This window comes from Sebastes fasciatus, chromosome 2, assembly GCF_043250625.1.
Source record: "Sebastes fasciatus isolate fSebFas1 chromosome 2, fSebFas1.pri, whole genome shotgun sequence".
NCBI classification, from domain to species: domain Eukaryota; kingdom Metazoa; phylum Chordata; class Actinopteri; order Perciformes; family Sebastidae; genus Sebastes; species Sebastes fasciatus.
The window spans coordinates 33,672,522-33,686,076 of NC_133796.1; the positions used below are offsets into that span (position 1 = coordinate 33,672,522).

At 40.3% G+C, this 13,555-nt stretch overlaps 1 protein-coding gene across 1 annotated transcript in view; it reads left to right on the forward strand.

Annotated features, from left to right (window-relative positions):
* Positions 1-13,555, forward strand: part of uacab (uveal autoantigen with coiled-coil domains and ankyrin repeats b) — a 61,508-nt gene that overhangs the window by 31,405 nt on the left and 16,548 nt on the right. Inside the window, exons 3-7 of the mRNA XM_074621038.1 lie at positions 5,266-5,354; positions 7,812-7,876; positions 11,450-11,507; positions 12,477-12,547; positions 12,919-13,025. Of these exons, the coding sequence (XP_074477139.1) occupies positions 5,266-5,354; positions 7,812-7,876; positions 11,450-11,507; positions 12,477-12,547; positions 12,919-13,025 (390 nt within the window). The remainder of the gene's footprint in view (positions 1-5,265; positions 5,355-7,811; positions 7,877-11,449; positions 11,508-12,476; positions 12,548-12,918; positions 13,026-13,555) is intronic.

The following is a 13,555-nucleotide window of genomic DNA, read 5'->3' on the forward strand; positions in this document are numbered from 1 at the left end:
ACATAGTTGGTACCAATGGATTCCTTAGGTTTTTAATACCAGTATCTTCTCTCTAGCTTTAAAACTGAGCCCAGTACAACCTCCGAAAGACAGAATAACAACCGGGTCCACCGGCAGGCCGTCTTATTTTTAAGAGTTTAATTGAAAATCGATACAGCATTTTAGAGAATCTATACAGTATCGCAAAACATAATATCGCGATACTCATTTGTATCGATATTTTCTTATACCCCTAAGGTCAACCCAACTGAAATATGTACAATGGATTCTCTAACGCTGCATGATCATCCAAGACCACAGACGTTCCAGGTATCTCATACAGACCTTTGTTTTGGTCCTATTAATGATCCTAATAGCATAATGGAAAACAATGCATTGAGCTGTTTAAAAAAGGCAAGTACTTTGTTTTATTGCTAAATGTAACCAGATTCCAACACCAGCATTTTGGGAGGCCCGGCCGGCGCCGTCAGTTTAATCCTAGATATATGAAGAAGTCTCTGGTCTCTGGCCCGTGCTTCAGGTTTATTTTGATAAAGGCTTTGTTAAAGCATAAAACTATGGAGCCACAGATCCCAAAAGCAAAGGTGCTGAGTATTTTCAGCAGTGTGTGAAATTCTCCCATGGCACCATTGCACAGACCAATGATTGTATACATGAATGCTTGTAAATAAACATAATTATAATACACACAACCTGATAAATGCCTGGTCTCATAATAAGGTGCTAGAATTTGTCAGAACTAAATTCAGTGACTGCAGACATTGTTGTACACAAACACAGTCACGCTCATCATTTAGTGTTCCCCTGCAGGGAGGACAGACCACAGCTAGTTAACTATAAAATCAACACATTGAACATTTATGGAAAGAGGTCACGCGTTTGCTAAGTCTACCCAACTAAATCTACCCAACAGAAGTGAACCACAGTCGCAACTCAGCAAGTCTGCTTATAGTTCAGTGGGCCACACACAGACCAACACGTGTCCATGGCTCTCTGGCCTCTGCAAAAGCCAGCAAAGGAATGTTAAATAGCGATGTCTTGTAATCATGGACCTCTGTGGGGAAACTAATTACAAACTGTTATTTTTTCTTTAAAGGAACAGTGTCTAACACTTCAGGGTCTATCTATTAGCAGAAATGATATATAATATTCATATTTCATTAGTGTATAATCACCTGAAACTAAGAATCGTTGCGTTTCCGTTAGCTTAGAATGAGCCCTTCATATCTACATAGGGGTCGGGTCCTCTTCACAGAGTCTGCCATGTTGCCATGCTGCCCAGAACGGCCTAACCAAACACTGGCTCCAGAGAGCTTTTCACGTTTCTACGTAACCTGAAGGACACCGTAGTTTTCCGACACGTTTGTGAAACTGTGGTAACGTGAGCTGCAGAACCGTGGTACCGCCAGCCGTCATCTGACTTCCGTTGCTCCTAAAGTAGTGTTATTATGGTAAGGATGACCTCTGAGCGAGGTGAACGCATTACCACGGTGTTTCACTTGGCGGCTTACGTTACCGCAGTCATGGAAAGGGAGGAGTGAGAGGAGGGGTACTCAGTTTGTTGCACTCTGCAACCACACCACCAGATGTTGCCAAATCCTACACACTGTACCTTTAAAGCAGCATGCCTACAATCCTGTTTTTGGCCACCTGACAGATTTAAGTCCTATTAGTTGTGCTTGTGTGTTTTCCACTAACCCCTGAGAAAAATATATGGGTCTTTTGCTTGCTAAATGTTTAGTTTTCTTCACCGCCTAGTTGCTGACTTTTTGTTGTTTGGTGCTGAGGTAGCATACAGTGGGTCAATCAAAGCTTATTTTCTGAAAACAGTACAGCAGAATTTGGTGATGAGTCGGTTTGGGTTCATCGTGAGTGACCACTTTCATAATACACATGAAAAAATGAATAATGCAGCTTTAAAAGTTAATCTGGCGACCAAACAGGGAAGTCTAGCTTTGATATTATGAATGTTGTGGCTTCTCACTGGCATGTAAACGCATCGGAAGAGTTGCAGACTTCTTAAAACAATGTGCAGCAATGACTGAGCTAGCCTGACAGAAATAATTCAGTAGTATTTGAAGCTGCAGCAGCCACAGTGTTTTGACTGCTGTGCCTTTAGAGACACACATTATCATACACTGTATATGGTTCAGCTACCAGCATACTCTCTGGTTTACTATTCCCTTTCCACTCTCTAAAAATAGCAACCATATCCTGTCGACTGTGTCAACCTGAAAACCGCCCAAGGAGCAGGTGTGGCGATGAAATAACATGTGCTCTCTTAAAGCCAGACCCATTAGTCTCTAAAATTCATTTTACTGAGGTCTCCAGCTGGGTCAGCAGTATATATCTCCACAATTAAATGCAGTCAATTCTTTGTGTTCGTCCCACATTTAGCTGTTTTTATTCACAGTCTGAGCTGTGCCGACCACAGTTATTAACTTTTTATGGAGAACTATTTTAGTGGATTTAAGTCTCCTTAAGTCAAATCTATCTGTGTTAGATTTTCTTGCATATAGTCATAATGTTGTTGCAAATAATGATTTTCAGTGTAAAACATCTTAGTAGCTGTTAGTGGCACTCAATGTCACAAGACTCATCGTTCTTTATTCATCACAAAGTTGAGAGGAAATCCATCACCCCCAGTTCAAGTTTGCAATTCATGATCCTTAGTCCCGCCCCCTTTAGTTACTGTTACTAGGTCGGACAAGCTTGACAAAAAGAAACATACTTCAGAGCAGCACCAAGCAGAGATCATAATAACAAAATCAGACAGAATCATGCAGGTTCCCCAAAAACTCCTTCAGCTCAGATCTCCAGCAGCTACCTGCAGTCGGAGCTCCGGCAGTAGGTGTAGAGCTCTGCGCCCGGCAGCAGCGGCTCCTCCTCCAGCCAGGTGCAGAGTTTCGCCTCGCTGCTCCACCGGTCCCCGCTGGGAGCCAACACTGGCACCACAATCCAGAGGTTTTCTAAAGGGAATCTGGTGTAGGGATGCACCGATATCGGGCCGATACAGACTCAAATAGCTGGATCGGATATTGGTGACAATGGGGCCAATCTATTAAAATTCAATTCTATGTTTTTATAACATATACATTATATACTGGAATTAAATTTGTACCTATTTGTTGCTTCATTAAATGGTTTACACCTGAATTGTAATTCCTGTTCATTTTGAAGATTTTTTTTACCATGTTGTTGGTGTACGATTTATTAATAATAATAAATAACAAATCACTAAATTTATGTTATTTCATCTATGTATTTATTTGTTACATTTTGTTTTACAAAGTTAGGAAGGCAATGTTTAAGTCAAGCCTGATGTTGCCTTACACATAAAAGAATGATCGGTATCAGATCGGTACTCGGTATTGGACAATCCCCAAAGACCAGGTATCGCTATCGGTATCGAGACTGAAAATGTCGGATCGGTGCATCCCTACTCTGGTGCCCGGAAACACTACCGCTTTTGTCCACAGGGACCGCCATAATCAATACAAAATGAAAGTTCCTCGTAGTAACTGTGACTATATACAATGTAATGTGTCTGTGAACATTGTGACAACAATGTAATGTGACTTACATAGTAATGTTACTTAAGCTCGCTCAACTGTTATTGGAGCACAGAGCAAAAAGGGGTGGGACTTAGGAAGGGTCAATTATGTATTTTTGACTCAGTTCAGAAGCATTCCTCCAGTTACCTTCTAAAAAATGCGGTGGCTCATGAACTTGACGAGTCCCATCACTTATACCCCCCTAACTTGGATAGCTCCGGTCTGTTTGCCCCGAGAGGTCAGGACCCTCCACTGCTCCCCAGAGAACCAGCGTCTCCTGGCCATCAACACGGCTTTTAATACCCGTGGCAGTGTTGAGGTGACAGCCTAGCTGTCTCCTTGGCAGATACCTCGGGGTTAGTGTATAAACAGGTCCATGCAGCTTGATGGGTGACGGACTGAGATTGGTTTACACACAAGTGCTCTCCAGGCCTTCATGGCTGCTGGCGACAGCGCTGCTGAGGGTTAAATCAGAGAAGAGGAGCAGAAATGTTTCCAGGCAAAAGTGACAATTACAGACATGTTGGCAAACACATGCACTGGTAAACTGCTTATTGAGAAGGCAATTAACAAGGGAATATGCAAACTTTGTGGCAATTAAATATGAATACAAATTTGACAAGACAAATCGCATTTCAAGGTTCATTTAGTAGCTGGTCTGGGGCTTTCAATTGATTCACATGATCCTCATTAGCAGATGGAGTTTGACCATTTGTCATGGGAGTGTGGATATTCAAATTTCCTCTCTTTTTTTGAACGTTTTATGGACTTCTCGTCCATGATTGATTGATTGATTTTATTTATGGATTATCATGTTAAAGTGAAAACACTTAATTCCAACATGGTCCCAAGATGTTAGAAAACAAAGAAAACACACAGAAGCACAAGATAGTCAACATGAAAACTAGACAAAATCAATCCTGAAATCCAAAAACATGTCAACAAAAAAATAACTCCCAAAACAAAAAACAAGGCCAACTTAAATAACAATATCATTTCAAATTTCACTATAAATCTGTTACCCTGTTACAAAGAAAAGCCCTAACCTGACTTTTAACCATGTTGGCTTAAAAGTTGAGTTTCAAGGTCTCAGCTGCTGTTTCCAAGTTCAAAAATGAACTCTAAAAACACATGAATAAAAACATTTAGGGCAGTGTGACATGACTGATAACTCGTATTGTTTGTTACCATGCAGGCTGTTTAGTTTTATCACATTATGCAAGCTAGATAGTCAACACAGAGGCTAAACTCTCATGAATATTGTCATTCTGCAATTGTAAAATTTTATCAACATTCCTTCAATTTGAATAGTGCCAGAGGTGGTGCCACAGAAAGCAAAAAGAGAGGCTGTAGTTTTGTGCAACCTGTTTTTGCAGGTAATCTTATCTTTTGATAGTGCTCACGTATACAGCAGTGAAGCTGATACAGAAGGAAAACATTGTTTGTGTAGCTCCTGGTTTCCTTGGAGTCATGCAGACCCTGAGGTTTCTTGTTATTTGCTTCAAGAATGCTGATCTTACTGATAGCAAGGAGCCAGGCGTCCGTTTGCAGTCCCTCTCTTGTCCTTAAGTTTCACCCTCACCCCCCTTCTCTTTACACCCTATCACTTTTTCACTTGCCCTTCTCTACTCTGTGCTGTCTACTCTCTGAAATCTCCCTCCGTCTGTTTTCCTCTCTTGATTTTTCCTCCATCTCTCTTCTTGTTTTCCAGGTTTCATCTGGCTGCAACACGAGGACATCTAGAGTGTCTCAATATCATCCTGGGACACAGTGTTGATGTCACTGCGACTGACGCCACTGGTGAGTTCAGGTTGGATGAAAGCAGTACCCTGGAGCTGTAGTTATATACTTTTATGTGTTTCTAATATTGCGTCCATCCTCATTATATTAATAAGGGTAGACTTAAAGGGATAGTTCAGGTGTTTTGAAGTGGGGTTGTATGAGATACTTATCCATAGTCAGTGTATTACCTACAGTAGATGACGGTCAGCACGCCATCAGCTTGACAAGCAGACAGGAGTTACTGCACAGAACCAAAGCAATGTACTGCTGTGGGCGGGGCCGACGGCAAAACATATTTTAGCCACCTAAAAAAAATCAATGTCCGTTTAAGTGTATGCTATATTTAAAATATTTTCTCCTCTTTACCTTGCCGTTAGACAGCCCTTTCCAAAGAGGAACTGAAGCCATTGTATTCATCTATGCTCTCGCCAAAGCAACCAGACTCCATTGAGAAAAACAGTAATTTTACTTTGCAGAACATGTGGGTTGCTGGTCTACCGCTGCCTCGATCGGTTTGTTACTTTGTGTTATTGTGTGACTTTGGTGAATCCGAACTAACCAATAAAACAAAAAAACTAACCAATCGAGACAGCGGTAGACCAGCAACTCACATGTTCTGTGACGAAAAATTACTGTTTTCTTCAATGGGAGTCTGGTTGCTTTGGCGAGAGCATAGATGACAGCTTCAGTTCCCTGTCGGAAACATAGAACTGTCTGACGGCAAGGTAAACCGGTGAAAATATTCTAAATATAGCGTACACTTTAACTGATATTGATTTTTTCGGGTGAGCCTTTCTTTTAGGTGGCTAAAATACGTTTTGTTGCAGTCCCCGTCCACAGCAGTATATTGCTTTGGTTCCGTGCGGTAACTCCTGTCTGCTTCTCCAAACTGGGGGCGTGCAGACCGCCATCTACTGTAAGTAATACACTGACTATGGATAAGTACGCCATACAACCCCACTTTAAAACACCCGAACTATCCCTTTAATACTAAAAACACCTTGCAGTATAACACAATACAATTCAACAACACCACAGACATTTGACACTTTACTTAGTAAACAACCAGAGAAGCACCTTTTCTTTGTCAGTGTTTAATTTAAACATGGACCACATACTAAGTCTTTGGCAAGAGTTTGTATATTGCTTTTGCCATGATTTAAAAAAATAAACCACGTTATTATCACATTAGCACATTATACATTAAGGCACTCGTGCCAGACCACGTTTCCCTACTTTTGGGAAGGAGATGAGGATGTGTTAGGCAGAAAATTGCTCTTATTAGTGGTCTGTAGTAGCTTAATAGAAGCAGAGTGCTGCTCAGCATTAAAATTATAAATTGGGATGTGAAATTAGTCTGAATAATGACCGAGAGACACGAACTAATCTCATCCCTGCTCTCAGAAGCAATTTAGACAAAAGGTTCAGGCAGCGAGGCAAAGATGGAAGCAACAAATTACAGTTAGGCTGCTCTTGTGGCAATGATGAAGCAGCTTTCTAGTATAATTTGACCTAAAAAAAGAATTCTTGCATAAACATGTTTTCAGTAAAGTTTTGCACTTTGCCACATTTTATATCTCATCCATTTCAGGGTGCAAATGTTGTAGGTTCTCTTCAAGAAATTGCATGACTAACTGACTGATGATATATTGGGTAAAAAATATGTCAATAAAAATGAAGTTATTCAAAATCAACAGTCAGCCAGCAAAGAAAAGAAGTAGCTTAAGAAGTCATTTTTTATACCAGCAACAAATTAAAAGGATCAATACCAAAGTAGAATAATTTGACACTGATTCCACCCTTTAAGATAAGATATTGGAAATGTAACAGCTCCCCAGAAAACTCAATTGGATTTCCCAATGGGGATCTGGTGAGGGTGCAAATCCTTGTCGCTGAACTATCAAATCCTACTGGTTGGTCGGGGAACTACTGAGAAATATTATCGTCACACTGCAGTGACGTGGACTGTGAGGGGACTTTGTCATTCAAAATTGGGTGAATAAGTGCTCTGACACATAAAGAGAAATCCGCTCGATGTAAAATCAGGAACACATTCTGAATTGTGTAATGTATTGTACATAATTTATGTGAAGCTGTGACTCACTAATTGCCTCCTCATTGACTCATTAGGATTAAAACTCATGGTGTCTGCTTTGCCAGCTGAGTCAAGCTCAAAGTGATGCACTGATTAATCTCATGGTACTTTAGGTTTGTAGCATCAGCAGAACGATCAACAGAGTGACGTATTCTGGCTGCTTGTCACAGAATAATATTTTAGTTTGGCACTGCAGAGTACAGTGTATTTATTTACGCTTGTGCAGTTTCCCACAGTGCGATTATGGACCTACAACATCTTACAGGCTTGTTCAGTGAAAATTGCACTTTGTGTTTGGCTCTAAACATGCATGCAATACATACAGTGCAAACCCTGGATGTGAATGCATTTTTTCTGATTGCTGCGTTTATCACTTTCAGGTAAAAATCCTCTTCATCTGGCCTCAAGAAATGGACATTCACAGTGTGTGCAGAAACTCTTGCAGGTAATGTGCAGTTCCTAGTGTTCCTCTAACTATTTGTATCTGTCTGATATTTACTCCTTTTGAGAAAATGTGCCAAACTACAAGATCAAATCTATTTATGTTTTATAGTTCGTTTAGGTTTTATTTTGTTCAGATTTTTGCTCCTCATGTTAGCATGTTGTGTATTTACACACTCTACTGCAGTCATTCCCAAAGTCTGGGTCGGGACCCACAGGGGGGTTCACAGGAGATTTAATTGGGGTCGCCAAATAAATTTGCAGAATTTCTTCTATAGAGTGCTCCAAGAATGAGTCCTAACACCCCGGAAATGAGTTAGCATTTTAGCACTCCCGGTTCCCTCGTCTGGAAGTCAATGGGTTTTTTGAATGGGTTTTCAGTTAGATGCCTCAAATAAGATCTGTGGTTAATACAAGCTGAAGAGATTTTAACGTTTTGTTCTACAACATAAAATACATTGATAAGTACCCCACTTGTGGATTTTGAAGCCGTTATGTGTTTTAAAAAAAGCGGTTGCTAACAAGTGGTTAAAAGAGACTACTAAACGTCATCACGCCGACTCGTCCGCCGTTACAGCCTCATTGTTGTACCCACGTTTGTGTGACCATGGCGTAGTTCGTTTATAGCCTAACGTTAGCTTTTTACTTCTGCCGATTGCATTCACACTTCAAAAAATCATAAAAGAGGTGTTCATTTGTGAAGATTATCTTATGGAAGAAAACGTGTAGGTATCATAAACGTTTGTTTGCCATAGAGTTTATTTTCTGCAATAATACAAAACCCAATCGAAAAATCCCATTGGCTTTTTGTCGAGGGAACCAGGGCAATGCTAACTTCCTGGTTGGTCTACAAAAATATGTCATCCCTGGAGCACTCTATTGTTTTTTATTTAACATTTATATCTGCAGTACACCTTTGAGCCACATGAGGGAGCCTGAATGTTCGTATTGTTCTGATAATTGTAGCCCACTTATAACATTGAATCTAATATGAAAAGCTAGCGTACATTCTGTTTGATTTACTGAAACGTGAGCCTGTTAACTCGGCCTAAATGCATTTATTTGGTCTAATTTATAAAGTATTTAATGTGTATATGTTTTCAATAACATGTGCATAAAACAAAATTGGGATTTATCAAACATCTGTCTCTTCAAAATGACTAGTTTACCGATACAAGATAATATAAGGTGATGTGGAAATGGCAGTAAAAATGGTCAGAAACTTTCATTCATGCACAAATACCCTCTTCTCACGATTTATAGATGAGGCCTCTTGTGAATTGGATCGCGATGGTTTGTCATTTTTAAAAAGTGAGTCCCCAGAAAAAAAGTTTGGGAATCACTGCTCCACTGCGTGCATGCTCCACTGAGCAGCTTCCCAGTCACTGGCCAGTCAGAGCAGTTCCCCTCTTTAAATAATTATTGCCAAACAGCTCTGGCAGCTGAGGCCACTCCGTATCGGTCAACAGTAGGCCCTGTTGAGTCACCGTGCCCCACTGGGGGATTTATGTGTTTACAATCAGGGGGCTATCTCTGCAATATTGTGCTCTCACAGCGTCGTAGCCCTTCCCTCCGCCCCCACCTCTCTCATGGCGCTGATCTAACGGAGGTCACGGCTGTTGGAAGGGGGGTTGTCAGCGGTGTTGACAAGCCTACCCTCCTGCAAACCTGCCGTCCATTCTTGGTGCCGTCATCACGCCAGACATAGCAGCTGGACGCCAACACCCACCACCTCCACTCTCTCCCTCCGTCAGCCCAAACCCTCAAGGTATAGGATATCCCCCCTCCATGCTCCACCGTCAGCCCCACATTGCTGCTCTACTCCCCCCCTCCTCTTCGCTTTGTCATTTGAGCATGCTGCTAATTTTTGGCCCTTGTTGCTAGAGAGAGTTGGGTTTTTTTAGTGGGGGCCAGGGCTCGCTGGCAAGCTTACCCAGCAACATCAGGTCCCTGTTAGCATTGAGTCCTCAAGGCTTTCATAGCAGCCCCTCATCACCACAGTGGTACACTCCAACCAGCTGACTGACTGGGTAGAGATGTCACAAGCATATCAGCACAGCGCCACTTAGCCTAATATGACCTGCCTGCTGTTGCCTCTCAGGTTCCACCGCCAACCAGTGGATATAAATGATTTTCTTCTATTGAAACATATTTAAACCATTATTTAAAATAAGTAGTAACACCCAAAGGTAGATTTGTGATATAACAACTAGTGGTCTTTCCTCTAGGGCTGTCAATCGATTAAAATATTTAATCACGATTAATCACATGAATGTCCATAGTTAATTGGGATTAATAGCAGCAACAACAGCTGTCAGTGTGTCAGTGTGCTGACTTGACTATGACTTGCCCCAAACTGCCTGTGATTATCATAAAGTGGGCATGTCTTTAAAGGGGAGACTTGTGGGTACCCATAGAACCCATTTTAATTCACACATCTTGAGGTCAGAGGTCAAGGGACCCCTTTGAAAATGGCCATACTAGTTTTTCCTCACCAAAACTTAGTGTAAGTTTGGAGCATTATTTAACCTCCTTCGCGACCAGCTAGTATGACATGGTTGGTACCAATGGATTCTTTAGGTTTTTCTAGTTTCATATGATGCCAGTATCTTCACTCTAGCTTTAAAAAAATACAACCTCTGGAATATCGATTGCATTAATGCGTTAAAGAAATTAGTGGCGTTAAAATGAATTTGCGTTAACCCATTATTATCGCATTAACTTTGACAGCCCTGCTCTCCTCAGTTTGAGTAATTGTCAAAATATAACATCTTTATGAAATATGCCATCACCAACTTGATAGAGTTTTTAATTCAGATTCTTTTTAGTTCTTCTAGCGTTGAATAACTGAAAATCCAGACTCGGGTACTCAACAATCAAATCAAGCTAACTTCATTTTCCACTTTGATAAAACTCATCATATGACTTGTTGAGTTGGTTACATAAGCTATAATGAAGAGAGCCAACCACTAGTTATACGTGACTCAGCAGCATCATATCCAGTAACTTCATTATTTACGCAGCCTGGGAGTGGCCATAGAGAGGAAAATAAATTTGTGCACACGAGATATAATTTGTGGCCTCAATTTAATTATATTGTTCCCACGTCAGCATATTGCCGGCGATATAACCCACAACATCTCAATATCCTTGTTATTTACTAACCATAATCCCTTGCAAAGCAAGTGTTGTCAACATGTCTTCCCCAAGCTAAAGTAAAGCTGAATTAAAGAGTCTCTAACCACAGCTATCTACAACAAAGGACCAGTGCCGTAAGCAGGCGGCATGAATGACTTGGCCCTGTGCACTGCCAAAATGTATTTAATTATTTCATTTCTGGCCACAAACAAAATGTGCGAACAATTTCATTAAATTGATGTAACGAATTATATCTTGTTGATCATTTTGAAACATCTGTGTTTGAGTGTGTTAGAGTGAACTTTCTCGTGTGGGGCTCTTATATATATATATATATATATATATATAATTTATTATAAATGTTGGACTTTTTCAGCACTTGTAAAATATTGTGCTTCACTTGATTTTGTTGTTCAAACTTATGTTTGTTATTTTACAGCACAACAGTCCAGTTGGAAATGTGGACCTACAAGGAAGAACAGCTCTACATGATGCTGGTAAGACTCGACTCGACTCTACTCAACTCTAGTCCTGTAGTATAGGGCTTAGTCTATTCTAAAACTGACTCTACTCTACTCTAGTCCTGTAGTATAGGGCTTAGTCTATTCTAAAACTGAGTCTATTCTACTCTAGTCCTGACTCTACTCTAGTCCTGTAGTATAGGGCTTAGTCTATTCTAAAACTGAGTCTATTCTACTCTAGTCCTGACTCTACTCTAGTCCTGTAGTATAGGGCTTAGTCTATTCTAAAACTGAGTCTATTCTACTCTAGTCCTGACTCTACTCTAGTGCTGTTGTATAGGGCTTAGTCTATTCTAAAACTGACTCTACTCTACTCTAGTCCTGTAGTATAGGGCTTAGTCTACTCTAATACTGACTCTACTCTACTTTACTCTAGAACTGACTGTACTCTATTCTATTGTACTCTACTCTAGTACTGTAGTATAGGGGTTAGTCTACTCTGATACTGACTCTTCTCTACTCTAGTCCTGTAGTATAGGGGTTGGTCTACTCTAATACTGACTTTACTCTACTTTACTCTAGAACCGACTATACTCTACTCTAGTACTGATTCTACTCTAGTCCTGTAGTATAGTGCTTAGTCTATTTTAAAACTGACTCTACTTTATTCTACTTTACCTTAGTATTATTCAAATGTTTTATTGGGTTTTCAGACTTTTAAAAACAAATAACGACTGTACTCTACTTAATTCTACTTTACCTTAGTAACAACTTTACTGTGTTTAAAATGGATGAAATCCCTGACAGCTCTTTAGCTATATTTTCCATAGCATCTCTGATGCATCATGATATTAAAGAGAGTGCTTGTTTAGCTTTTTACCTTTTCAACGTATAAACCAGGTTCACCCTGCTGCTTGAGCTGCTTGAGCTGATTGATGTACATGTGTATTCCAGTGATGAATGGGATGAAATGATTGCAGTCGTTTCTACTCTTTTTCTTCACAGTCATGGCCGGCTGCTCCTCCAGCGTGAAACTTCTCTCTGACAGCGGGGCTTCTGTGAATGCCACTGATTTCGTGAGAATAATTTTGTTTCACTTCATTTCACAGTGTGTTGTAATGGTTTTCTTCTAAAATAGTTTTTTTCTTTTCGTTTTCCATGTGTTCAGTTATTATTGTAGAAAAGCATATTGATCTGCTTGCTCCTTAAAGGCAGTTACCTTGTCAATGACAGTCATTATCTTCATGTACGGTCAGTTGGAGCAGCACAAAAAGGCTCACACAATCTAAATTCAGTCCACTAGAATGAGCGCTCTCTATATTCTGGATTACTCTTTTTGCTTTGAGGTGACGCACAAATTGATTCTTTGGATTGAAATGTATTGTGTTATAACCGTGTGATTTTTGTGGATGGATGTACATGTGTGTATTTTTGTGATTTTCTCCAGGATGGCAGGACACCTCTGGTGCTGGCAACCCAAATGTGTCATCCTCGCATCTGTCAGCTGCTGCTGGAGCGAGGGGCTGACATCACCACCCGAGACAAACAAAATAAGTAAGAGACATCACCCCTCGTTGTGTTTTTCTTCGGTAGGGTTGGCAAATGTCAAATTGAATAACTGGAAGTCTGTGGTGCTTACAAAAGGCAGCTTTTGAGAGATGGCGTAGGTTAATAACTTAAAACAATCACACAATTTGCATTTCTGTCAGACAGTCTTTCTGACATTAACATCAAGTTCCAGAAAATACAGTAAATTGTATGCTAGCTATGAACATTTATCAGAAAATTAAAAAGAAGTATTTCTGAAAGGGCCTTTACCTTACTTACTTTGCAAAGAGGACTATAGAAACCTTTCAACAAAAGCTGGGTCAGACAAGTGATGAATACCAATAAAAGTAAAACTTGAAAGAAAACAGAATCATTTTTGTAAAGGGAGATATTGAAAATCACTACAGTAACAGGATTGCCACTGTATTTTTTTACAGTACATTTGCCTGGCTATCAAGGCATACGAGAGTCCTGGAAACCATTTTTTTCTGTATACGATTGTTGGGGGTATAACGATAAAATTCATGGCTTAATTC